We start from the raw sequence: 27405 nt of genomic DNA on the forward strand, positions 1-27405 counted from the left end.
ACAAAAGCAGTGAGAACAAATGAAGAAAACAAATCACTACACATTGTTGCAGCACAGAAAAGATTGGGTGTATTTTATTGACAATTACATCTTCTTTCCTGCAGCCTGGCACAGGAACAATTTAAGTATCTGATGTGAGTCTCCAACAGCAAGCAGATACTGCAAATGTTACTAAGCAACTTACTGTGATTTCACACCATATGTGGCAGTAAGAAATTTTTTAAAAATTAAAAGGCACGCATAAGCTGATTTCAAATATTTTTAAGTCCAGGCTACTCTCTTAGATACAATGTCTAGAACACTTGTATAGCAAAACAATTTTTAAATAAACATTTCCAAAAATTTGAATACACAACTTAGGAACAATGGATCTGTACCAAAAAAAGATTACATTTTAAAAAAAAGTGTAAGAATCATGAAATAATTAGAGCTAACCTAATTTAAAGATTAAAAAAAGATTTGTAAGCAACCTAAATTCTTTAGGTAAAGTGAATGTTTCAGAGTAACAGGTATCATGTTTACTAAAAAGTCAGTTCTCACTACAGTTCATGCCTATTTAAAATTCTACCTTTAAAGATATTTAAACTGATTTTATTGTTCCTTACCACAATTACTCATTGAAGAGCTCAAACTAAAGTAATAGCATTTTTCTTAGCATGCACACACAAAATAATCTACCATTTAGTCATCTCATTAACTCATGTTTTCAAAGACTGATCAAACTGTCTCAAAAATACTGGAGAAAGCTTCTCTACTTTGATGACATGTCTATGCATCTCAGGCAGCATTTTTCATCCATATCCTTTTCTTGAATAAATGTTTTCATACCAGTAGACTTCAAACAAACATATGTAAAGATAAATGAGGCAGATTCTAGTGTATAAGAGTCATTCATAAGATATTACATGCAAAAACAAAAGCTTGTAAGTTTAAATGTGTTTGTCCCAAAAATAAACGTGCAGATACCCTACCCTGAAGATGATTTGGCTACCCTTAGCCTTTTGTAAAAGTACAAAGCTAAGTTCTTTCTGATGGCCCACTTTGAAAATAATCTAAGATACTATAAATTTTTAGAAGCATTTTTCTGTCTTTATTAAGTATAATTTGTGGTGATTAATACTTATATCCTAAAACAGAGGCACAGGATTGAGAATTTAAATCTTTTTCTGGGTGCTTAGTCTTTCTTAAAGGTAATACTGTTGTCATAATTGCTGTATCAGCATAAATTCAATATCTGTAAAAATAGCCATTAAATACTAATTCTCAAGTATATTTAATGTACATATAAATCCTATGTTAAAAGTATAAATGAGGGGAAATACATAGCATAGTTCTAGGAATTCTAGATTGTTGACCATCAAAAAGTAAACCACCCTCTTTAAGACTTAACAGAACTTTAAAAAAAATTGCTTCAACATATGAATTTAAGACTTTACTTTATTCAGCAAAATCATTTATTTACACAATGGGGAATGCTGGTTTGATTTTGTCAATGAAATAAGAACAAACTGAACAGAGACAATACTGCACTGTATATATATCGTGTATCAGAGCTGACCGACCGTTTCCTTACCTGTGTCGGGAACGTCAAGAGCAACAGTGTCGCAAGGACACTGGTCTAACAATACACCACACAAACGTCCAGTGACACCCTGGGCGCTTCCAATGCAATTACCGACTTTTTCTTTTTTTATAAATATATAAAAAAACAAAAAGTCAGCAAAACCAGCATTATGATGTAGTAAACAGAGTATAACTCTGAAGTCAGTGGGTCAGTAAAAGCCTTATCAGACCATCCATAGTTTACAAAGTGATCTGCTCTTCTTCAGACCACTACTACAGAATCCAACAGGTGAAAAATATATCACTTTTTTAGAAGATAACAATGATCTGATAAGGATTTGACTTAATGGAAGTTAAGGGGGTGGGGGGAGGGGGGAAAAAGGAATTGCAGAGCATAGCCCCTATTAGAACAAGCTAACTTTCCAGATTTTCCAAATTAAAAAAACAAAAACGAAACAAAAAAACCACTTCAACATGAAGCTACCATACAAAGTTTTTCCATTTTTCTTTGTAAAAAGTTCAGAGTTTGCAATTTAATCCTGGGTTTTTAATGAGAAGGACAGTTTTGGCCTGGACTTCCCCTTGCCCAGGATAATTTTTTGTTCTTCTTTTTGTTGACGTTGTCGCTCTTGTTCTAGTTTCATCCTTTCCTCATGAATCTTTCTTTGTTCTTCAACAATTCTCAACTGTTCTTCAGCCTAGAAGTTAAAAGTAAAAAATCAGAATTTCATTTCTATTAGTAATATTTTGGAAATTAGGTAACAAATTAATCAAAAGGAGCATACAGAAGTGTATGTTTAAGAAAACTTGCCTAAGATGACACAAAAAGTTGACAGAAGAAAAAATGTTGAGGAATTAGAACTCCTTAATATTTAATCAAGTAATTATTCCTACATTTCCTGATTTTGTTTTTTATGTAAAGTATATGAACAAATTATAGGAATGCACTTGAACATCCTGAAAACAAAGTTTCTACAAACCATGTCTAGAGATCAGTATACATTTTGTTCTACTACTTTCTTATCTACACCTTCGGTGCACCAGATTAATAAACTCTCAATTATGAATCAAAGAATGAATTTTTCAGAGCATTTTATCTACCAATTACCAAAACTAAATGTACCATTAGAAAGGCATTCAAGAAACTATACACACAATCTCCAATGGAGCTACATTATGTTGTCAATATACAACCAAGAGCATACTAAATTTTTTTCTGGAGAGAAAAATAACAAGAAATCTTTCTGACCTGGCTGACTATAAAATGATATCTAATTTCAAACAGACACCAATATAATTAATTTCTGCAATGCTTTCAATTCCTTCAGTCTCAAGCAACAAAACCCCTTCCTGTGTTCCCTACAGACTTCCCTTCTTTACCAAGAAAATTCAGGCCATTCGCATGAGTTCCTTCCTCATCAAGTCTCTCCTTCTTTCCCAAAGATACCATGTTCACTTCCTTAATTCTCAACCAGCAGCAATTTTACTCCCATCTCCCAGGGGACATCAGGTAGTGTGTGGTGGTGATTTTGGTTGTCACAACTGGGGGATGGCTCCTGGCATCTAGTGGGTAGAGGACAGGCTGCTAGACATCCTACAATGTGTAAGACAGCCCCCCACAACAAAGAATTATCTAGCCCCAAAAGTTAATAGTGCCAAGGTTGATAAAACCTGCTCTAACTCTTGACTTTTTAATGTTATCAGAGTTGTCTTCTTCCTATCTGACCTTGATCTTAAAAACATCACTGCATCCTTCAAATGTCTATTTCCATTCAAAGTTAAATTTTAAAAACTTACTGCTTCCATCCCCATTACTCTACTGAAATTTCCTAGACGATCAAAAACTAATCGTAAGTTTAGTGAACTTTATCTTTATTCAGTCTTCTGTTCACTTCAACTTGAGTCTTAAAAATTTTCCCTCCTCCCACACATGACACACTAAGGTTCAAAAGGCTAAGGTCCTCCACCAGACCAGTCATGTCTGTTGCCAGCGACAGGTTTTTCTATTCAGGAATAATAAAAATCAATGTGACTGAATTACAGGGCTTATGGCAGAACGCATGGGAAAAGTAACAAATTCTGGTATGTAACATAAAACATTTAAATTTTATCCTGTGGGGGTTAAAAAAAACCCCACCACCAGATAAAAGAGGTTTGTTTTACTTTAAGATGAGGGATAGAGAGCAGGAGAGGGTGTAAGCTAAAGGATTATGAGGAGTAAAAGGTGAAAGACAGGCAGTGAGCGAATCCACTGTAATCAAGTAAGGTCAGAGATGAAGAAGATCCAAAATTTAAGAAGTGGGAATTTGATGGGCAGGCAAGATGGAAAAGTGGATTTTCATATATTTCTATCTTTGTATAAGGTGGAAAACCCACCAGAGAGCTGAAATACACCTTCTCTCATACCATCCTCCTAAACTACATTTCCAGCTGGCTGATGAACATTCAACTGGGGAATTTCTTCAATGTCTTCAAAATTCAACATGTTCAAGATTTAAACTTCTTCAAGCCTAACCTTTCTGTCTTACCTACTGCCACCCAAAGAGTATATAGTATAGCTTTATTTCACCTTTTCCCTTGACACAACCAAATAGTCATTAAACTTGTTCATTCTTCCTTTATATTCTCTCATCTAGAGTTTTCTTCCATTGCAGTTCAGGGGCCCACATCTCTTGCAGATCTGAAATGCTTTCCTCGTTTCCAGCCTCTGCCCTTCAATCCAATCCATACAATGCTGCTAGCCTCACCTTTCTTGAGCACTGCGCTCTCTTGCCCTCAAACTTCCAGTGTGCACAGAATACGGCTTAACCTCCTAAATTAGCATATTTACAACTTGCTATAATCTGGCTCCAACTCTGTTTCTACTATTCTCTCCTAAATGACCCTTTCTATCTTGCCCCCCCCCTTCTCTATAGCTCATGCCACGCTTTCTTACTGAAATCCCACCTGTACGTCAGGGTCCATTTTAAAAGACCTCTCTCTTGTTTAGACACTGATAATTACACAAGAAATAATTATCTGCTTCTCATCATCATTAGTAAATTCGTATGACAATTACTTTACCCACAGTTTTCATAAATCAGAACACATTTGGGTAAGGGAATGGCACACGCAACTGAATCAGGGCATATGGTAAAGGTTCAGAGTGTGTGCATGTGCTTGGGAAACTATTACCTATATAAACACCCCACACTCACTTTTCCCTAAGGTTCTAATTCAGCACCTAGGAAAGCAGATTAGAAAGAATCTTTGGGAGTAAAGGGTTTGAAATGAACATCACAACCTCAACCCATAAGAGAAATTCATGAATAGTACTTTGGCACTCTTTACCCTAAACTGCATTTTGTAATACTTTTATCCAGCAATTTAATTTTCTGGAATTTATCCTTTAAATATACTTGCATGCATGCAAAATTGAACAAGTTTATTGCAACATGATTTGTAAAAGACTGGAAAAACCCAAATACTCAATATGGAACTATTAAATTATGGAAGATCTATAAAAGAAAATACTGTGTGGCTATTAAAAATAAACTTGAATCATGTGCTATTACCTAATCAAAAAATTAAATAAGATTTAAGAAGTTAATTCCCTTCACTGACAGAAAATACTATTTCTACTACACTGAAATTGCCTTTAGATTGAGTAAAGAAAAAGACAAGGTTCAGTCTCACACTTAAGTCTACAAACATAGGAGATTAAAGAGTGTATATATTTAGAGGGGGAGTAATTTCTTTGGGACTATAGCTAATAGTGTTATCCCTGGTGCTAAGCATACAGTGCTACTAGAGGTACTTGATAATGGAATGATTTTTAAAAGTCAATCAAGTAACTTGTCTACAAAACAGAAACAGACTCACAGACAGAGAACTTATGGTTACCAGGGGGTAAAGGGAGTGGGAAGGGATAAACTGGGTTGTACAGGAAACATAACACAATATAGGTATTAAAAATTAAGACTCAGAAGTTAAAGTAAGTTTTTAGCAACTTTAATATATGAGGGGAAGGCTCCCTAGTTGTAAAGTTAATACCCCTTAGGCTTGTAAAACAAAAAAGAATTTTACGATGTGCATACCTGGTCTTTAAGCTTCTTCAATAATTTTGAGAAAAATCTTAATTTCTGTGACCCTTATTTTATATCTATATATGAAATGATCACAGAGCAATTATCTCACAGGGTAATTACAAGATGAAGTAAGATAATGAGAGAACACACTGTAAAGTGCAATACTTTATAAATGCTGGAAATTACCCTTTAAACCAAACAAAAAATATTTGAGGGCCTAAGAGTGACCGAAGAAGGAAAAAAGTTACTTTAGCTCTAAAATAAGAAAACCATGTTGAACTGGAAGTCACAGAAACTTTCTCAACTGGAAGTTGATGAATGTCTTGATGAGTTGATAAAATCTTGACAATAAAAGTAAATTATATATAAAAAAAGCACTAGTTCAGAAAAACCAAAGTCATCTTTCATTTTAATATAGTGACTTTCAAGAGATGAAAAACTGCCCATCCATCTGTAAGCGGTTTGACCCTGCACCCCACTTGCTAGGTATTCTTCCAAACCCCCGCGCCTGCAGTAATTGTCTGAAATGCTGCTTCATTCCTGTTGACCCCATTTGCTGGCGAATATTACCCATTGTTCCTGTCCCCTCTTCTTTTGTTTCAAATGTATGCAAAAGAAAGCATTATTTCAAGTGACGGGGGAAGGGTATGTACATTTGTATTCACACAGATGAGCGACACTAAGCTCTCCTTATGTGGTGGACATCACGGAAGCCAAAAGATAGTCAACACCTATCACACTGGGGCAGGCCCTCCTAGCCACTACATCCAGGACTTGTTAGGTCTCAAAAAGTCTTTCAACCTTTACCCCACTCAAAAGAATGATTAGTGAGATGAAATACACAAAAGCAAAATACAGCATTATAGGAGAAGGGTCTATTTACTCCTCCCAGTATCTTCTATCCCCCTTTCCCTGGAGATGTCACGCTGCCTTTTTCAAAATTACTTTTCTAAGCATCCTCCTTTTACACTGTCCATAATTCTAGATCAAGATCCTTAACAGCAGTTTCTTTAGTAAACAGGGATACTGAAAATCTACTACTACTTGAAATATATATGAATTTTTACAAAAAAAATCCAAAGGTAGAAACAGTTGTTATGGGGAGTGATTATAGGAATGATGGGACAGAATGAGAAAAAAACTACAATTAGGAAACATGCCTCTACTTGGAAATGTGAATTTCTGCATTTTAACCTTCTGAAACACCCTCCTGTTCCACTCTGCCATTTTCAATTTAAGTCTTTGATGTACCTTCCCCTCCATAACAAATATAATGTAAGTCCCATTTTAAACAATGAGTAAAAAAAAATTAAGAAATTTGATGTAGTTAGTTTTGACTCCTAGCAAACTATATTATTATTGTTACTCATGTACAAGGTTAAAAAAATAACAGAAGGATTGAAAAAAGCAATTCCTCTTCCTCCCCCAAGGGACCATAGTTATTTAGTTATTCCGACAGTTACCTCCTTAGGATATATACTATTACTGTGGGACATCATTAGCTACCCACTGAAAGAGAATTCATACCACCACACACCCTCTAGCCCCCTTTTCAATTTAATTCCCCTTTATTATCCTTATAGCCTATATAAATATAATTTTGGGGACTTCAACATTAGATAACATCTCCTGAGATTCTGTTTTACCTAAAGTACAGACATTTGCTTCAAGGACCGATAGTTAAGGTAAAATGAAATACTAGGTACAAAAATCAGTCCTCCTGAGCTGTGGAGAGATTGATGTTACTGCCAAAAGAGAAACCTGATGCCTTCAGGATTTTACCATTCATTTCTTAAATTTTCACAAAAAATTACTCTTCTAGATGTGATTCTTTTCATCTTCTGTATCCCATATGCTCTGTTCCTTCAAGTCAGTTCTTTTGTGTGTCTTGTTCAGTATCCACTGCTTTCTGTGAAAGTCTTCCTTAAACGCCTGGTGATCCCTGGCTGTTAGCATGACTGCAGCAGGTCTTCCCTGGTTCCTACCACGCCTTTGCTTTCCCTTCCTTGTTCCTCTTCTTTCCCTCTCTGTATATCCTTTTCACTCACCAAATTTACCTATTCTCTCTCTACTGTTTCTACTGCCACCTTATCAATTCAAGCCTCCATCTTTTCACTGACATCAGCAGCTCTGTTTCTAGCCTTTGTCCTTCTTTCCACCTCACACAATGTCATATCACTAACGTCCAGAAAGCTTAAAAAACAAATTCGTTGCCATAATTAAATCAGCTTTCTATCTTATCAACTGGGAACAAGTTCTCACTGACTGAAAGAAAATCCTTGTCTAACTTCCCCACCATTTCATTTCAAATTAAAATACTTAACTGACACATTTGGTGCCATACCATACTTTTCTGTCTCTTAATACAGGTAAATACATCACTACTGGCCATCCTAAGTACTGTGTTACTTCAACTTACATACGCTTACTCTACTATAAATGCCCATTCTCTTTCCAGCTGTTTCCTGTAGCCACTGGAACAAATGACCACAAACTGGATGGCTTAAAACAGCAGAAGTTTATTCTAGAGGGAAGAAATCCAAAATCAGTATGCCTACAAAAAAAAAAAAATCAAAGTGTTGACAGAGTCACATTCCTTCTGCCAGTATCTTCGAATCTCTGTTCTGTCTTCACATCACCTTTTCCTATGTTACTGGAGTATGAAAGCCTTTCATCATTATGTCCTCTCTCCCTCTCAGCCCATGTTGGCAGTTTCTGCTGATATAACATCCTCAAAAACATTGTGGGTCTCCCATACACACCAGGCCACTAGAAAACAGGCTCTTCCACAGGTCTTTTCTGGATAATCTCATCTAATCCTGGCTTTTGCTAAAATGGGTGAGGTAGCCGGATGAGCCACATAATCTCTTCAGCATTCACAAATGGTTAGCAAAAAGTCACGCCATTAAGCCTTCTTTCCAGAGCATTTCTGCTCCAGTTTTCTAACAGTGAACCTCCTAATTTTAGTATCTTTTGCAATCTAAATCAGCTAAAATTTTCCCCAAACATCAAGTTCTCATTTTACTTCTTGGTTCTAAACAAAAGTACCTTTTAAAGTCCATATTCCTACCAACAGTCTTTTTAAGGCAGTCTAGGCATTTCTGATCATGTCTCAAAATTCTTCCAGCCTCTTCCCACTGTCCAATTTCAAAAAACACTACCACATTTTCACAAAAACAAATCATCACAAACTAGATAGGCTCAAAACAACACAAAATTATTCTGACTGCCAAAAGTTAAACATTAGGATTACTGGACCCAAATCAAGATGTCAGCAAGCTGTGCTCCCCCTGGAGGACCTAGAGGAGTCTATTCTTTGTTTCTTGCAGCTCCTCCTGGCTGCGAGGATTCCTAGACTTTGACCACATCACTCCAATCTTCAAGTTCAACACTTTCAAATCTCTCTCTGCTCTGTCTTTGGCTTCCCTTATGTGTGCTTTGTGGTAAAATCTCCCATTGTCTCCCTCTTTTGAGGATGTAAGTAATGACATTTAGGGCGCAGTGATAATCCAGGAAAAACTCTCCCTCAAGATTCTTAACTTACTCACATCTGTAAAGACCCTTTATTTGCCATATAAGGTGACGTTCACAGGTTCCAGGGATTAGAACATGAACGTCTTTTTTTGTGAGGTAGGCGACATTTTTCAGTCTACTACACAAATATTAAAAAATTATTTCTTACATTTTTCTCTGAACTCTTTTCAGAGCTATCTCTTAATTGCAAGGCAAGATCTGGTTTACTTTAAACTTAATTAAGTATGTGGACTATATTTCATATACAGTCAGTGTGTAAACATGGTACTATGTTTTTCATCTCTCAAACTGGTGAGATACCAAGTGTTATATATACAGCACAATGAGCATGATAAATCTCCCTTTTTGGCAAGGGAAAAATGGAAAGCTATTTCAATTTTATAGAGAGGAAATGTACTATAGATCTAGAATTTCAGGGGACAGTCATGAGGGTCGTTGTTCCTACTGACATACCCTCCTAGAACATTTCATCCCACAGCAACATCTATCACCTTCACTTAGTCTGTTTCCCCTTCTGATACATAAGATGCATATAAATTTCAGAACAGTAGCTGGGGTTTTCCTAGGCACATTATTAAAAAAAAAAACTGTGTGAAGAAGAGAACTTAAAAAAATTTTAAATACTATTTTTAACATTTTAAAGAAAATTAGAATTCTCCATTTTAGTAACAACAGCCTTTCAAATACTTGAAGATAGCTGTGCATTGCCAATACTAACCCAAGAACTAGGAACCAATCTGCCAAAAAGCCAAGTCAAGTCAAGCCAATCCACATTTGGATTAATTCTTGTTTGATTTTATAAATGAAGTATGTGTGTTGGTTAATATTTCCTTGCCTCCTTATGGACAGGTAAAATCAAGTATGTTGATTAACAACTTGGAACCGAAATGAGCAAAAATAACTCGGTCTAGAGCACTTAATATGATTACCATACATGAGAGCCCCACGTGGCTTAGCTAATGTGTTCCTTACTATAGACATCACTGGGACCAATCTTTGAAGTTCTGTCATGGGGACCTACTTAAAAGTTAGTCTAAGGGTGGCTTAAATTTACTGTCTTTACTAATTATTTTTATGTGATCATAATGGTGACAAATGTTACTTTCAGAAAATGTAGAAACTGGAGAAAAGCATAAAGTTACATGTAAGCTCACTAATTAGAGAGAACTATTCTTAGCACTTAGGCATATTTTTCTATTATAATGTTCAAATATAAGTTTCAAATTAGGAAAATCATAATGCATATGTAAGTTCTGTATTTAGATATTTCCCCTGTATTATCAAGTGCTCTCTGACTGCCAAAAAATCCACTGTGGATATAATTTATCTAAACACCTGGGCAATTTTCACTTTTCAAATAATAGGGGGAAAACATTTTTGGGTGTAAGTTGATTTGTATATGATTCAATTTCCATGAGACAAATTCTTAGGAATAAAAGGTTCCTGGTATTTACTGATTTACTGTTATTTTCTAAAATGGTCATATCCATTTAAACTCCCAGGATTACTATACAAAGGGTCTCTGTATACCATATCCTTGCCAACACTTGGTACTAATGGGGGAAAAAATCTTTTCGAAGTTGGTATGTAGTTACTAGAGAAAAAGAAAAAGGAGGGGGCATTTCTTTGCTTTCCTACTGAGGTTGGGATTTATTTTCAGGAATTTATTACAGCTACTTTTCATCTTATTTGTGTGAATTACCTCTTTTACATCTCAAAGTAATTTTTTTTTCCCTTTCAGGGAGTTGGCCTTCTTTATTAATAAGAGATCACTGTGCTGTTCTTTCATGGTTATAATGTTGAAGAAGTCTCCTCCAGGGTACGTTCTTTTCCAATCAATCTTTAATCTGCTTTCAGAACCTCATCTCCCATGTTTATCACACAAACTTCTTACACACACAGTTCCTTTACAACCACCACTACTCCTTTCCCCATTATCCCAAGAGATACCCCACACTCTGACTTTTTTCTAATTCTACTTCCCTAAAGGCCTTTGCCCAACTTCATTTCCACCCACTCTTGTCCCCATCCTAAATTCAATGTCTCACTATCCACCAAGGCCCAGCTCAGGGGTATCTCTTCCAGTAAACTTCCCAGAGCAACTATCAAATGTCAGTTATCTCATATAGTTCATGTCACTTACCAAATAGTTCCATATTATTAGTTAACTTTTCCTGCAGTTGCTCTTGTCTCCACAATGAATAGTCTTTAAGAGAACTTAACATCTTGGCTATTTTTATCTCCAAATTGCTTTTTATACACATTAGTTTCTCAAATAGGTTACGTTAATAGCAAAGCTTAGCCACTCCTCTTCCTCCTTTGCTTTCTAGAAGCAAGAATGCTTCCCATTTTTCTTCTTAAATTTATACACAGCAATGAACAGGTCCATATCTCTAACATCTATATTATGTAACAAAGCAAAGAGAACTGTTGGTTCAACAAGATATACTATTACTATTGACAGACCCAGGAAAGTCACATGCTCTCTACAGCACTCTATTATAGCCCCCTTATTTCTTAAATATTTTTTTTTTTTTACCTTTTTTTAATTGAAGTACAGTCAGTTTACAATGTTGTGTCAATTTCTGGTGTACAGCACAATGCTTCAGTCATACATGAATATACATATATTCGTTTTCACCATAAGCTACTACAAGATACTGAATATAGTTCCCTGTGAAGTAACTATGATTTTTAAAAAATATTTATTTATTTACTTACTTATTTATGGGAGATAATTAGGTTCACTTATTTATTTTTAGAGGAGATACTGGGGATTGAACCCAGGACCTTGTGTGGCTAAGCATGTGCTCTACCACTTGAGCTATCAAAATATCTATTATTTTAATGAGACTTTCAATATAGTCCATGTAGTATTTCCTAGTAAAAATGTATAAAGATTAAATAACTGTGCTCAAAACTGAGAGGAAGAGGACAACAAAAAATGAAAGAAACCTCAAAAATATATGTCTTGCATCTTTATACAGTAACATTTTTTGTCTCCTACACAAGACACTCTTACTTTCCCTGTAAGTAAATGACCACCAACAGAACCAAATAAAAATTATTTTTCTCTATCATCAACAATTTCTTAGGCTTCCAACTTTACTGATCACAAGAAGCAAATGAGCTAATTATATCCAATTTCTTACCAATTTTTCTCAAATTCAAGCTTCTTTTCCCCTAAGGTATCTTTTCATGGAACTTTTACTGATAGCACGCAGTCAGAGTAGTCACTGCACAGAAAATTAAGTCAAAATCAAATGTTCTAGCCCAGTGCTAGTGTTAAGTATGGCCCACGGACCAATGACAGTGTCAACTGTAATGGGTTCTACACACAAGTTACATAGAAGCTAAGAAGTGTTTTAGAAACTTCTATAGCAATGTGATCTCATTTTCTAATAATTCATTTAACTGTATTTTGCAAAAGTAGGGTTTGGAGACAAACTGGGATTAAAAGGTTAAAAAAAAAAAATCTGGCCAATTACCACCACTTGTGAAGCACTGCTCTAGAATATGCTTGCTAATCTTTTCCCAGTAATGACACACAGAAGGCTCTATTTTATGGTTCATGGGTAAACAAAGGCTGCCAGAGGAACATAAGGAGGCCAGGCTGTCCCTAGGCACTCAGACAGCCACACCAGGGTCAGAAGGGATCGAAACCTTGGCAGTGCATACCAAGTTCTAGGAGTTTTGCTCTAGAAGTCACCCTCTGGTATTTCACGCCACCCACAAACTGAACTCTCTATACTATCCAGGCTCTTACACCATGTTCTAAGAGGAATTCTATCCCTCATGCTGGGTAATTTTGCTTCAATGTTTTAAGTATCAATTATACTGTTCCTCTCTTCCCAAAACATCCATGCCTTACAAACCAGTCTACATTTACCTTTCAAAGCTCAACCTTCAAAACCCAAATTAAGATGCAGACTTCTCATCTTATTCCTCCCACTTGCACTGAGACTTTCTCCTTATGTTGATCACCAAAAAAAGCATTATCACATACTTATTAATTAGCATATAGTGATACATCTTATTATGACTCCTCATCCATTTCATATTCTGCTTTTTTTCACCTAGGCAGATTTTAAGGTCTTCATTGGTAAAGCAGGAGTAAGTCTTCTCCTTGCCTGTGGCTTTCACAACAGCCAGTGCACTGGTATGAAGTTAAGAATCCATTGTAATGCTCAGTAAGTTGCTTATATATTTCTAGTTTGGCTCTTATCTGGGGCAGACTATCTTTTAAAAGATCATGCTCTGGAACCACGTTTTTCACTTTCACATTCTTATCCACAATAGGACAATTATTTACAGTCTTCCTTCACTGTACTCCCATGGGATCCACCGTTAATTACTTAGACCCTCCCTGATCTTTTTCTCTGCTTTTATCAACACAGTCACAGAATTTGTTTTTTCTAAACCACTGGAGCCTACATCTTGCTTTTTTCCCTTCAGTCAACAGTATGACTTAGCAGCAAATTTCTTCCTATGGCTGTATTATTCTCAACACATTTCTTAACTAGACAAAACTTGTCTAGAACCAAGAGCCCCTCCTGGGTCATGTCTTCATTCCTAGGCAGTAATAGCATTGATCCTCATTCATCTTAAGTAAACTTCCTTCTATCTCTAATTTATATTCTTACTTTGAAATAGAATGTCTATATGCCATCTTCATGTGGAAAAGAAAATTTTCCCTTATAATGTCTGACTATCCTTGTTTTTTGATTTATTTATATCCATAGTCCTTTAACTCTAGTTTTCTTTATCAGCATACTGATGATGTTCCAAAACATATTCATACTCTTAACTGGGAACACTCTAATACACTAAAAATGTTATCTACTTTTTATTCCACTTTATATAGAATAGGGAAAAAAGACAGATGTGAAATAATACGTATTATTAGTTTTTCCATTTAAAAAATTACTTCAGCATTCTTACACTGGCTTATTAAAGTTTAAAAATTGTATCTCGTTTTACATCTCTGTATCATAATGCAATTACTTAAGTCACAGAGACTTAAATAATATTAATCAAGTTAAATATTTTAAACTTAAACTATTTTAAAAAGTAATCTGGAGCACTTACTATCAAATATATACTCTTTACTTATTCTGTCTAGTAACAAGGCAACTAATGCCAAGTAAAATGCTGCATATTACTTGGTTTAAATACCTCCAAGCTTTTTTGTTTTATAGGCACAGGGGAAATGTGAATGAGAGTAGGATAGAAAAAGTTGGTGATAGGGATAATACAATTTCCCTTAGGAATCTGTTTTAAACCACTGCAAATTTTGGAATTGTCTCCAGATTAATCAGAATTTTTGGACTGCCTCGAACAGATTCCTCTGGAAGACAGCAGCTAAAATCTAGTCAACTATTCCTACTCTTGCCTAAAATCCCTTAAAATTCCCCAAAACTCTAAAAACGAAGTCACTTATAGAGTACAAAAATCACTCCACAAACCCTGAAAAAAATAAAGTAACAATATAGCACTTTTCATGCACGCTTTACACATACCAGTTTGGCTTGTGCTTCTGCAATTTTTCGGTTATTCTCTTCTAGTATTCGCTCTAGCTCCTCACGTTTTGCACGTTCTTCCTCCTAAAGGGGAGGACATGTTAAGATGTTAGAAAAATAAAATGTTTTTTAAAAATTGATAAATATTTACTAATCTTTCTCTGAACTTTTTTGATCTGACTTACAGGGTAGCTCTATAGCTACCTTCTGTCTGACAAATGATAAACTGTGCAGTCACTAAAATTTGTTTCTAGCACTAAATTTAAATCATCCCTCCCAGTCCAAACAGCAACCGACTAAACCCTCCCTAATGATAGTTTCCTGGCAATTATTACTAGTACTTTAATATCACACAAATCAACAAGGACAACTACAAAACTGGATAGTATTTACCAAATTAAAAAAATAATATATAAAATATAAATAAAGTGAATATTTGTCTCACCAATTATGTATACCTACGTATTCTTTACCTATACTCCTTTAATCAGCATTAAAAGTTGCATATTTACTGTCTTGTCCAGTGTCCTGCAGAGTGTGCTCCTCGGCTGCCATACGCGCCAGCTTCCTCTTTAAAATGATTTGTACTGTTAGCTTGGCAATACCTGCATCAGCAGCTCAACCATTTATAAAGAAACAACATACAAGGAAGGCTGAGCTGAGGAATGCAGATGTTTATGGTAAGAAGGAACAAAAAATGTAATTCATCATTCCTAAGGCAAACAATTAATAAGAAAAATACATTTACTGTTAGTGGAAAATACAAATGGTAATCCATACTTCATGGAACTAAGGGCTTCTTCCATGGGGAAAATGGACTTAACATTCAGATGTTGACAATTTCTAAAGGCAGCTTATCTGGTCATCTACAGTCTGAACTGAAATTCAGGAATCCAGGGGGTGCATGGTCAGGAAATAAAATTCTGTAATTTATTTTTTCTTGGAGAATTTAATGAGATTTTATAATGCAAACTATATGAAGACTGCTTGATGGTTTGGGCAGTGTTGAGATCACAGCATACATAGTCAAATGATTTTGATTATTTGGAAAGACTGTCAGAGGGTTGTGTCCGTGTAAAAAAAAATTGTTAATATGAAACAAAAAGTAAATGAAGAGAAAAAAATCTTCCTATGATTAATAACTCGCTACAAGACAGCACCATTACTCCAAAAATATCTTCGTTATTAAAGGCACTAATAAAAATTTCATACATTCAATTGCACAGTCTGTGATATCCACCAAATACAGGTATGTATATCTAATTAAAGACAACACAGGGAAAATGCATTTGAAAAGCTAAGCTTACTGGCAAACAGAGATTTAATAATATGTCAGCTTGTCCACAATAATGCCAAGATTAAAAATGACGAGTCACATATTTTGAGTCAAATATTGAAGTTCAAAAAACTATGACAGGATTTCGTATGGCACACACCAGTGGAATTCATTTTCATTATGCAAACTATGCTGAGGAGCACTCAGTGCTGTAAAGTAATTTGCCTTGAGTATTTCAGTGACTTTCAACAAGTTTTAGGATCCTGGAGTAATCAGTGCAAATAAGCCATAAAGCTTCAGTAGCAAATTACTGTCTCACAGAAAGACATTTTCAACTTCTGCTCCAGCTGCTGATAAAACAAATCATGTGTTTAGCTTGACTCCAGACAAGGACAACCTGTTCCTTCATAACTCTCTAGAGAAAAAAAGGAGTTGTTAGTAGATACTAAAAAAGTGGATGAATAATCTGGACATTTTTCCTAAAAAGATTCTTTGAAACACATTAGGAAAATGGAGGGCCTTATGATCAGAATGCTAGAATTAGTCCATTGTGTTGAAGCAGGATTGGGGGTAGGGGGTGAGGAATAAAAGGAGGAAAAAAGAAGAGCAAGAAAACCTATTTATCAAAAGCAGGTGCTGTCACTCAATGTTAGGCCCTGCTCTTTTTAATCTGACTGAAGGCAAAAAGCCTCTCACAGTCTAGGTAATAAGAGAGAAAAGAAGAACACATAACCACAGGTGGATGTTTAACCTTTTCCCTTCGCCACTCCCTGTCTCCCCGCACCCTTCCAAAAAAGAATGTAAGTCCTGCAGCCATGGCAAAAGTTTCAAACTCTTCTCAAATATGTAAGCCAGTTCCAGTATATCAAAAAGTATCCTTGAATATGTTTTATGAAAATAACTTTTAAATATCAGTCAGCACATCTGAATAGGCTAAAAAATTAACTTTCGCAGCAATGTTAAGTTTAGATGAGAAAGGAATTAGTCTGTATTCCATTTCTTTCTGAACTGAGCAGGAGGCACACCTGACACTGAAAGTTTTGCCATGGACTGTCTCTACTTTCCAAACGACCGAGCGTTACCTCTCTGGCTTTTTGTGCTGCAAGCTCAGCTTGTCTCTGTCGCTCGAGTTCTTCGAGCAACTGCTTTTCCATGATGCGCTTGGCTTCCTCCACCCTTCGGAGAACTTCTCGCTCAATTTCATCCTTCCTTTTCTCCAATTCTTCCTCTACCCTTTTTGCCACCAATTCTTCCACTCTTCGTGCTGTTTCTTCCTCGATGAGTTTTTCTTCTATTTCCTGCTGCCGACTAGCAAACAAAGTGGGAAAAATGGCTTAGATAATGGTAAGAAATAGACCCCAAAAATGAAATAAAACTAGTTCTAAGCCTGCAAAACATTGAGTCTGATTATATATTTCTATGATTTTGCAATTCATTTTCAAGTAACATTTAAGAAAAGATAGATACCAAGATGTTAAGTGATACAGAAATTCAAATGAACAGAAAATCACGGTTTTTTCCTCTACCATTTTCTAAAGTAAATAAAAAGACTAGTATATACAAAGAGCAAATACATTAGTTTTAGGAACTGTAGAGTAAATCTGAAACAGGAAATCTACTTTTGTCATCAGCTTTATAATGAAGGGACAAGCTGTTAAATACATAATTTGCCTATCTGCCAATCCATTCAGTCTAAGGACTGAATTACAGAGAAGTCAGAAGAAACTATTATGTAGCAAGCAATTCAGATCTGCTAAATTCATCCCCCTCTCCCCAAGCAAGGTCAGAATATATAGAGGCTCAAAGAGATTCAGACTGCTAAAGCAACAATACTGTAGCTTTCAGCGAAAATACAGACCAATTTATTCAAGTTCCGAACTCTATACCCTTTACAGCACTTTTTCTTTCTCGTATTAATTTTCAATTAAAAGCTCTTCTATACATGGGAAAGTGGATGAAAATATATTTTTATTATCACTTCTACTAAAGAGTTTAATAAAGCATGATACTGTTTAATTATTCTAATCCCATATAAACACTATAAATGAACTTATACTCAAAATGAAATTCTGCACTGCAGATACCAACAGTTATCAAGGAACAACAGTGGAAACCTTACACATTTTATACTAATGATCTTAAATAGGATAGCCACTAGTCACATGTATCTAGTTTGAACTGACGACTAACAGGAAAACAAAATATAAAAGATCTCATAAATATTTTTATCTGATTACATGTTAAATGACAATATATTTTGAGGGACTGAATATATTAAAACTAATTTCACTAGTTTTTTTTTAATGTGGCTACTAGAAGATTTTAAATTACACATGTGGCTCACACTGTATTTCTACTGAAGAGCATTATCTGAGATAATAGTTTGTGATGAATGAATGTAGACTCTGAAAGTACATCTAAATCCTAAGAGACCAATCTATCAATGCTTCACCTTTCTTATAATCCACAAGATTAAACAAATCTGTAACCTTTGTATCTTTTGATGACTCATACATATGTATGAGAGTCATTCAATTTATCTGTTTAGTAAAGACTATAGTTTCTAAGTGATCTTTAAATAAACCCCCACTTCAATTCAGAACTATTTTGGGGGATGATTCAATTCCCACTCAAGTGCTTTCAATTTCAACCCCTGCTACTTATTCACGGTGATACCATACTAACACCAGTGTATCTAACATTCTGATTCACATCTGTTTCTGCATTTATAATCTAGACATACTTCTGTCAGGGATATAGTAGCTACTTGAGAAAGCATAATTTGCTAGTTTCTAGATATCTGCAGTAACCATTCCAAAGATTTTGTTGCTTGTTTCTTAGATATCCCCTCCCCAACACTAAATTATTAGTGATCTTTATGAAAAAAAAAAAAAAGCCTAAAATGTACTCTGTGCTCCTTTTCCTTCTTTTTTAACATCCAATAAAATACAGTACTAGGATAGTTTCAATAAGCCTATACAGCAGCTCAGTGAAGAACAGGTATCTACCCCAACACTAAAAATGAATCGCCAGGAATGTCTAAAGAAAATCAGGCAGCGATTTAAATGGAAATTAAACTTTATTTCAAATATAAAAATGTTGTTTCTCTACTTAGTCCAAAGAAAAAGACAGAAATAAGAGATGTAACAAGTAAGGCTGACACCTGCTGAACATGGATGAAAGGTATACCAGGATAACAATACTCTACTTCTGCTGAGTCAGAAAGTTTCCGTAACATAAAGTTTTAAAAGAACACACCCAAACACATTCTTTTGTTAGATGGTTCCTACAAAATTAATAAATGTAGAGAAGTTTAAGATGAAACTTCACTTCAAAATTTCAAGAATGGTACAATTTAACTTAAAAGGACAATGTAAACCAAGTTTCAATGAAAACTTTCCACACAGAGGGAAAGGAATGGGATAAGGCTTTGGGTTAGCTTATCTGTAGAAAAGTTGCCCAATTAGGAATTTGGTAAAGGTGGATACATATTCAGGGTTTTTGTCAAGCAAACAGTCCCTAAATAATAGCAGTATGGCACAATGGCTAATAGGCCACAGTTCCATAGATTTGTTCAGTAATGAGAAAACGAGCCTAAATAAATTCAGTTTCTTACTTACAGCAAAAGCCAGATCAGCATGGTGTCAGCTCCCTGTGTCTCTGCTCACACACCAAACCAGACAGGCTAGGTGACAAGCAGTACTGGGTGAGAAGTGCAGGCCCAGGTGGCTGCTGCGGAGGATTCAATTCTCACTACAACTCCGCAGTCTTATAGCCTAAAGGGGAGGGTACGTGGAAACTCTCAAGCTCAGCTGAGACCAGGAGGATGAGAAATGACCTGGTGGAGTTTCTCACAAGGCTGCTTATCTCCCTTTGTCCCTGAGGGAACCACAGGGCACCCCCCAGGACTGTAATTAAGCCCTGCTGCTGTTTCCTACTTGGAGACAAGCAAGGTCAGGGCACCAGAGCAGAGCTGTTCCCCTACAAGTATTACTAAACATGTAACTTTCATTGTTGTGTTATTCTTGTTAAGGTTGAAATTGCTACTTCAGTAATCAGAAGAAAAATTTAAACCAATTTTTAGATCCAGTGCTGAAAAAGTTAAAGCCCAATATTGCTTTAATTCCCCTCCTCCAACACACCCGAACCCAGAAAACCAACGGGCCCACAAACAATGGAATTAAGCATTTAAGGGATATGGCAGGTCAGTACTGAACAACCTACTGTGTACTAGATGCTGTGCTAGAACCCTGAATCCTACTAATACAACCTGTGCTTCTGTGACTCTTCTACAACTAAATCTAAGTACTAACATACATAAATAAAAATTCTCTGCATGTTTCTGCAATCTCTATACACCTGTGTCACTTTCTTGTCTGTCTTTTCCCATAAAAGTACAAAGATAGAAGGTACAGAACTGAGCAAAGCTCAGCACAAAGGAGCCTCCCTTTTACCACCTGGCGTGGTGGTGGTAGAAGATGGGTAGCTCTCAAAATTCAAAAAAGAAATTGATTTTCATTGATGACAAACTTATTATCATAATCAATGATTAAGCAGGTATTAGGCTAACTTTTCTAAGAGCCACTGAAACTTTCTCAGGGAAACAAAAACAAAACGAACACATACTTTTGTCACCAGTATCTTAGGAAATTGCCTATTCATTCCTTAAAAGTTTTGTCATATGAGTTGCCAACTTCAATGTTCTTTTATGTCTCTTTTTTGTCTTTCTGTTTTTCGGAGGGAGGTAAACAGATTTGTTTATCATGATTATTATTTTTCATATTTAATGGAGGTACTGGGGATCGAACCCATGACCTCATGCATGCTAAGGATGTGCTCTACCACTGAGCTATATACCCTTCCCCAATCTCTCTAATCTTTTCCTCAGGCTTCTCTGCTGAATCCATCCCCTTGCTAAAAATTTCAACCTGATAAATGGGCTGAATCAAAATCTTCAAGTTTTTTAATGAAAATGGCATTAAGAGTAGTTCCTCATTTTTCTCCATGCTATCAGGTATTTTAAAAACACTAATCACAACTTTAAAATGACAACTATTAAAACACACGGCAAGGGTGTAGCAATAAAATACTGTTAAATGTGAGTGCGACTATGTGTACAGAGCAACTGGCAATATTATTTTGTCTTTAAAATGTACAAACTCACCCTAGGAGCTTACTTCTAGGAACTGCTTCATAATATTTGCGAACAGCATTTACTCAGTACTGAACAGATACCCAAAACTCTGCCGACAGCTCTATACACGACATCATCATTTACCTCTCTGATGGCTCCTGAGGCTAAGCAGTCTACTAGCTGGGCTCCGGCACAATGCCCCTTGCTGAGGGGTGACTCTCAACCTACGTAACTCCCAAGCTCAGATTCTTGAGCACTGTACTACCCTACACTGTTTCTCCACAACAAACGTGAACGGCAACCGTATGCACAAGAATTTAACTACCAAAATAATTACTTAAAAATTGATAAAATTCTTATCAACATCAGCTTGATCTTACGCCCTAATGTTCTGTCTCAAAGCCCTAAGCTCCCCAAAACACATAGTTCCATATACTGAATTTGCTCTCACAATGAGCTCAAGTATTCCTCTAAGAATCACTCACACAGGTCCCAGTTCACGTGAGGTACTCTAATTTAGAAGGCTCTTGATAGGCCATGTAGTTGAACACTAAGTATATGAGAATCTAATATCACAAGCTACAGTAAGTTACTGTCATTAACATTATTATCCTGATTTGCTACAAGTCACTTTCAGCTGCCCATTTTTTTCCAACAGTTAGTACAACACACATAAAGCATCTCACAATTACATGAAAATGAAAAGGGTGGAGGGGAGGGGAGAGATGGAACAACACTAAATGAGTGGGACATACGGAGGAGACCTTTTGAACTGAATTTTGAACAATGTGAATGAGCTATTCAAAACTGAGAAAAAAATTTTTTAATTTTAAGGTCTACTTTTTATTGCATTAAGATAACTTGTAAGATCACTTCTTAAATTCACTAGGTTCAGTCTGGCTGCATGTATATAAATGACATTAAACATTACTGTGTCCCATTAAATACATGCCAAGTATCATCTAGATAATTTAAATGCACAATAATCTTCTAATCTTCACAATAAGCAAGACAAGTATCTTCACTTACAGATAAGAAATCAAGCTTACAAGCAAGTAGTTTATTCAAGGCCTCAGAACTGTAAATGGCAAAACAATATGGTTGCCCATCTTACTGAGACTTTCTAATTGGTTAAGCTCAATAGATTTTAATTTTGCTATCTCTCCGTCTCACACTGGACCTCTTGAAGATACACTTGACGTGTGTGTTCTTCTGGTACCTTCTCTGCTCCACCATGCACTTGTCTTCCTCCTTCCAACTGTAAATACAGATATTTCCTAAGGTTCTTTCAGCCCCATGAATTAACTGCTCTTTCTTCTCTGTCCACACTCTCCCTGGGTCATTCTATCTACTTTCAAGATTTCCCTGAGGCTTCAGTCCCCCATGTCAACTCTGGATAAACTCACTATATCCAAAATCTAGTGCCTACATTGGAAGTGCCAAGTGGAAACTCCCTTTGACTTTTCCCTCTCCCCCATCCACCAGGTTTCTGACATTTTAACTAGTGTCTGACACACAGTAGTTTCTTTCTAAATGTTTCTTAAATCTGTTCCTCCTTTCCATTCCAACAACTGCTCCCTTACTACTCCTGTGTGGACTTAGTGTAACTATTTTCCTATATCTGTTTAAAAACAAGCAAACAAACCCATGCATTGACCTGCTTAAAACCTTTTTGGTTTCTAAGATGAAATCTCAGCTCCTAATATGGTATACAAGACTCTTCCCATGATTCCCAACCTCTAGTTACCTCTCCAGTCCCTCCATGACTTCAGTACTTACTCAAGTTCCAGTCAATACTCACCTTTTTACTCCACCAAAGACCACTTTGCAGCCCTCCCTTTATACTGACAGGAGTGGAGGGGTCACCCTCCTTTGGTCCACGTGTATTCTCCTATGCCTAGCTCAACAGTCTCGTATTTTTTTTATCTGTCACTCATTTCTTAGGGGAACTAAGGTATTTACCCATCCAGGATGGTTCCTTCTTACCATCACATCACCATCACTGTACTTACCACACTGTACTATTACCTATCTACCTACCTGTCTTTAAGTTAGATCAACATTTTAAAGAGGGGGCAATCATCTTTATATTAACAACTCCAAGTATAATGCCTGGCACTTATTATTAAATGCTCCATAAATATTAGTTGAATAAACTAGCCAACAGGATTTGCAGACTGGCAACAACTTCTGATCATTCCCATGGCTGCAAAACCTAGGTCTTTCCATTGTCACCTTTGCATTACTAGGCATTAGCCCATAGCAGTGCCCACTGCATGACACACAGGAATTCAGTGTGCAGGTGGCTGCTAGCCCTGCTCCCTCCTCCCTTCCTAAGTGCTAATGATAGTGTGCTCCTTGTATCAACTTGGAACTATACAGCTGCTCTATTTTCTCATTTCATCCCCAGATTTCTTCTCTATTCATGCGCAGCTTGATTATTCCTCGCATACCAAGTTCCCTTTCACTCTGCCTGTAAGTCTCAGCTTTCTAGTGAAAGGCAAATCATTACTCTTTGGAGATATCCTTTGCTATCACACGGAAAAATCACCTCCAAAATGTCTTAGATAATTTTTTTAAATGTTCATCTGTTGAAAGTTATTTGAGAGCTACATCTTCAGTCAAGGACCTTATTCCAGACCAAAAAAACTGGATTCTATGTAATCAAGGTTTGTTGTGACACAATTACTTGTACTTGGTTTTCGTACCACTGACAGTTCTAACTAAAGGAAAAAACTGAAAGCATTGTGCATGTTTTAAAGGAGTACAGCAAGAGAGCTCTCCAGGTACTGCTTCCTCTATAATACTAGATAGTGCCCTAGTTCCCTGTCTCTTAATGATTTGCTTTTAGAAACAAGTTCTGCTGAAACATCTACGTAACACAAACTACACTGCAGAAAAATGTAAAACCCCTACAAAATTAAGTACACATAAACTTGTCTCAGGAAAACTCTATTTTCGGTACCTTTCCTGCTGCATGAACACCTTCTAAACATGCACTGCAGAACTGAGGAAGATGGCTGATTAAGCAGGGAGAGTTAGCAAATCTAACTCTACCTTTCAATATGGCTTTGGGAAAGAACACCTAGAGCATCAGAGTTCCATGGTCTTGAATCAAAACAAAACTCTACATTTTACAACCAAGATCTCATTAGTTTGGGATTATTTGCACCTACTCTTAGATAAAAGATACTTTTGGTGTGACTCTTCTGTATGTGATCAATGCCAAGTAAAAGCAAACATTCAAGGATCTTCTAAGCAGCAGGTACACCACAAGGAGAAATGAGTAGGATTGCGCTGAAGTTTGCTACAGAGAACTCTAAAGCAAAATGAATAAAAAAGTAAACAAATGGAATAGGCTGTGATTGGGATGGTGGTTACACTGGTGAATTCAAGCGTCAAAACTCATCTTACTGGACCCTTGAGGTGTGCGCATTTTGTTTTTACACCTCAAAATACAAAGAGTAGACAAAGAGTAGACCCAAGAAAAGAAAAGCGACCGCAACAACTCTAACAGGAATACACCAAAGTAAGACGCAGTTTTTTGGGTGTACTGTTGAACCACCTCAAACGTTTTATTCCTGAGAAACCTTGTCCCAAGTTTAAGATGCAATACAAGAGTGCTCTTCTCCAGGGGGCCTACAAACGCTCCCCATCCCCATCTCTGAGGTAGCTTATTCCTCACTCTCAAGGATCCACGCGGCTCTCCAAGCCCACTCTCAACTCCACCCCCTACTTCCGGGACTCTCCTCCTCTCGCGCCAAAAAGCTTTCTCTCCTCGAAGCCTTCCTACCCGAGACCCACTATCTTCCTTCCCAACCAACTTGTGGGTCTTTCCTGCTCCAGGCTTTGCATACGTCGGGCTGCAGCCCCTTGAGGCCGCTTCCTACGACCTCGCCAACCTCCTTCACCCCAGACTCCCCTCCCCCCACTCGCCAACCCTCACTCCCCTCCCCATGCGACTTCCCACTCCCCCCACGCCACTTCCTACTCCCCCCTCCCCACCACCCCCAACTCCCTTCCACCGTATTCCCCACTTCTCACTCCCCGCCACTTGCCACTCGCCTCACTCCCTACTTTCCACACCACCCCCTACTCCCCACGCCAGCCCCCTCTCCTCTCCCCACGCCACCCCCCACCTCGCGGCCCCTCCCCCCGAGGGGGCTCACATTTTTCGTTGCCGCTCGAACTCTGCTTTCTTCTCCTCCTCCTCTCGCTTCTGCTTCTCGTCCAGGCTGCTGCGCTTGCTCACCGTGCGCCCGAAGATGTCGATGCGGTCGGGCGGGGACGAGGCGCGCTCCCGGTCCCGCTCGCGCCGGGACACGGCCGTGTTGGTGGAGCGCGAGCGCGACCGCGACTCCCGCCGCCGGTTCCGTTTACTGTCCCGGGATTTGGAGCGCTTCCGCACGCGCTCCTTGTCCCGAGACCGCGATCGGGACCGGCTCCGCTTCTTGTTGTGCTTGCTGCTCTTGGTGTGTTTGGAGCGGGACGAGCTCCGGCTCCGAGACCGGCCCATCCTTCCGGGCGACGCTGTGACTAACCGCTGGCCTCGGGCCCCACACGTGCCCGGCTACCCTCGCCTCCGCCTCCGGATGCGGGCCGACCGTCCTGTCGAAGCCCGGGGAAAGAAAGCTGTCAGTCAGTTGACTTTCTATCGCTCCCTGAGGCCGAAGACCGCCACGAAGGCCGCCTCCAACGACAAGGCCGCAACGCCAGGAGTTGCTAAGATGGCAGCCGCGGCTGCACCGGCCGCCCCTCCCACAATGCCCCGCGCGGAACGCGCCGTCGCGCGCGCCCCGCCCCCGACGCTTATTGCCGAAGGCGAGGCGAGCGCTTCCGAGCGCGCTCGGCTCCTTCCGCCAGCCCCGCCCCAGCCTGACGCGCGGGAGCCGGAGCTTTTCGCCTCAGCTTTCGAGCTTTCGAGCCCTTTACTTTCCGGTAAGACACCAATACGGTGAGAATGGGCCTGTGACGTTCTGGTGCGGATGAAACCGTGCCTTGGAACGGACTGACCGGCCACGTTGCTTTCTAGGAGCCGGTTCTGTCAGGCAGACCGGCCCGGTGTCAGGGTGACACCTGCGTCTCTGAGGTAGCCTCCCTCTGCGTGCAGCGGGCGCCGCCGCGCCTCGTGAAGTGGCGGTGAGGCTCGCGGGGCGCGCGGGAGGCGGAGAAGTGGAGCCGGAGCTCGACGCGGGGCCTCCGCGCCGGCCGTCGTTCCCAGCGTGTTGCGTTGTGAACTAGTGTCAGTCGTGTCTTAGGAGTGCGGACGCCAGGTCCGGAGGGGAGCAGGTGGCCGAGCAGGGTGCCTGCCGAGGTCGCAGAGCCCCTGCCAGGAACCGGTAAACCCCACCGAGCCCTAGCCGGGGAAGTCGTGGCCCTCAATGGTACAAACAGCGAAATGTCACTGCCAAGTCCCCCCAAGAGAAGAGGCGGCGTTACTTACTATTCACTGATGCCTAGAAAACTCAGATGCCTCAATTTAAAAACTGAGTTCAGTAAAAGGCTTGACTCTAGGGGGCCAAGTCGAAGAAAAATTAGCAGTTTTCCTTTTGAACAAGCAATAACCTATTAAAAATAAAATTTAAAGAATTTATCTGCAATGGCATCAAAAACTATAAAATAATCAGGTATAAACTGTAACGAGTTACAAGATCCTGGTGATGAAATCCCTCAACCTTTGCTGAAAGGCAGACACAAGACCTGAATAAATGAAAAACATGTCATATTTTTGGGTGAGGTATCAGTACTGGAAATACGCCAATTCTTCCCAAGTCAGATTTCAAAATGAGTGCAGTTCTCATTAGAGTCCCAGATTCTCTTGGGGAAAAGTTGGAACTAACTGATTTTAAGTTCTGTATGGAAGATCACACAGTTGTGAATGAGCAAGAAAACCTTGAAAAGGAAGAGTAATAAGGGTTTGCCCTATGAAAAAAATTAAACACCAAGAAATAGAAAAAACCATCAGTGAACTAGTAGGACAGATCTATTCCTTTTCTTGAGACAAATTTAAGTAAAATAATATTTAATAACGTAGAATGTACAGAATTACCTCTTTATACTGGAAATATTTCTGTCAGTCTAATATTTTACATATGTAAATACAGATACACACACCTGGAATGATGACAACCTAATGTTAAAGACGGTTATTTCTGATTAGTTGGTCTGTCAGTTTCCTACAGTACGACAAACTGGTGACATAAAATAACAGAAAGCAGTTCTGGGGTCTAACAGGTCAAAACCAAATGTCGGCATGGTTTGTTCTCTTGGAGGCTCTGAGGAAGGGCCTATTCCATACCTCTGTCTTAGCTT

General features: G+C 38.1%; 2 protein-coding genes across 2 annotated transcripts in view; one reads left to right on the plus strand and one right to left on the minus strand.

Annotated features, from left to right (window-relative positions):
- Positions 1-1419: 1419 nt before the first annotated feature.
- Positions 1420-25609, minus strand: ARGLU1 (arginine and glutamate rich 1). Its single transcript, XM_010952350.3, has 4 exons — positions 25263-25609; positions 17042-17267; positions 14684-14767; positions 1420-2261 (listed from the first exon to the last, which is right to left on the minus strand). The coding sequence occupies exons 1-4, from the start codon at positions 25607-25609 to the stop codon at positions 2097-2099; spliced, it is 822 nt and encodes a 273-aa protein (XP_010950652.1). The 3' UTR covers positions 1420-2096.
- Positions 25359-27405, plus strand: part of LOC141579803 (uncharacterized) — a 55706-nt gene continuing 53659 nt past the window's right edge. The window contains exon 1 of the mRNA XM_074378634.1: positions 25359-26031. Coding sequence (XP_074234735.1) covers positions 25359-26031 — 673 coding nt within the window. The remainder of the gene's footprint in view (positions 26032-27405) is intronic.

The sequence above is a fragment of the Camelus bactrianus genome, chromosome 14, assembly GCF_048773025.1.
Source record: "Camelus bactrianus isolate YW-2024 breed Bactrian camel chromosome 14, ASM4877302v1, whole genome shotgun sequence".
Classification (NCBI taxonomy): Eukaryota; Metazoa; Chordata; class Mammalia; order Artiodactyla; family Camelidae; genus Camelus; species Camelus bactrianus.

Coding starts and splice junctions, on each gene's coding strand:
- ARGLU1 (XM_010952350.3), bottom strand. CDS start 25,609: ATGGGCCGGTCTCGGAGCCGGAGCTCGTCCCGCTCCAAACACACCAAG. Junction 17,268..25,262: donor TTCGAGCGGCAACGAAAAAT/GTGAGCCCCCTC, acceptor TTTGTTTGCTAG/TCGGCAGCAGGAAATAGAAG. Junction 2,262..14,683: donor CAGAAGCACAAGCCAAACTG/GTATGTGTAAAG, acceptor TTTAACTTCTAG/GCTGAAGAACAGTTGAGAAT.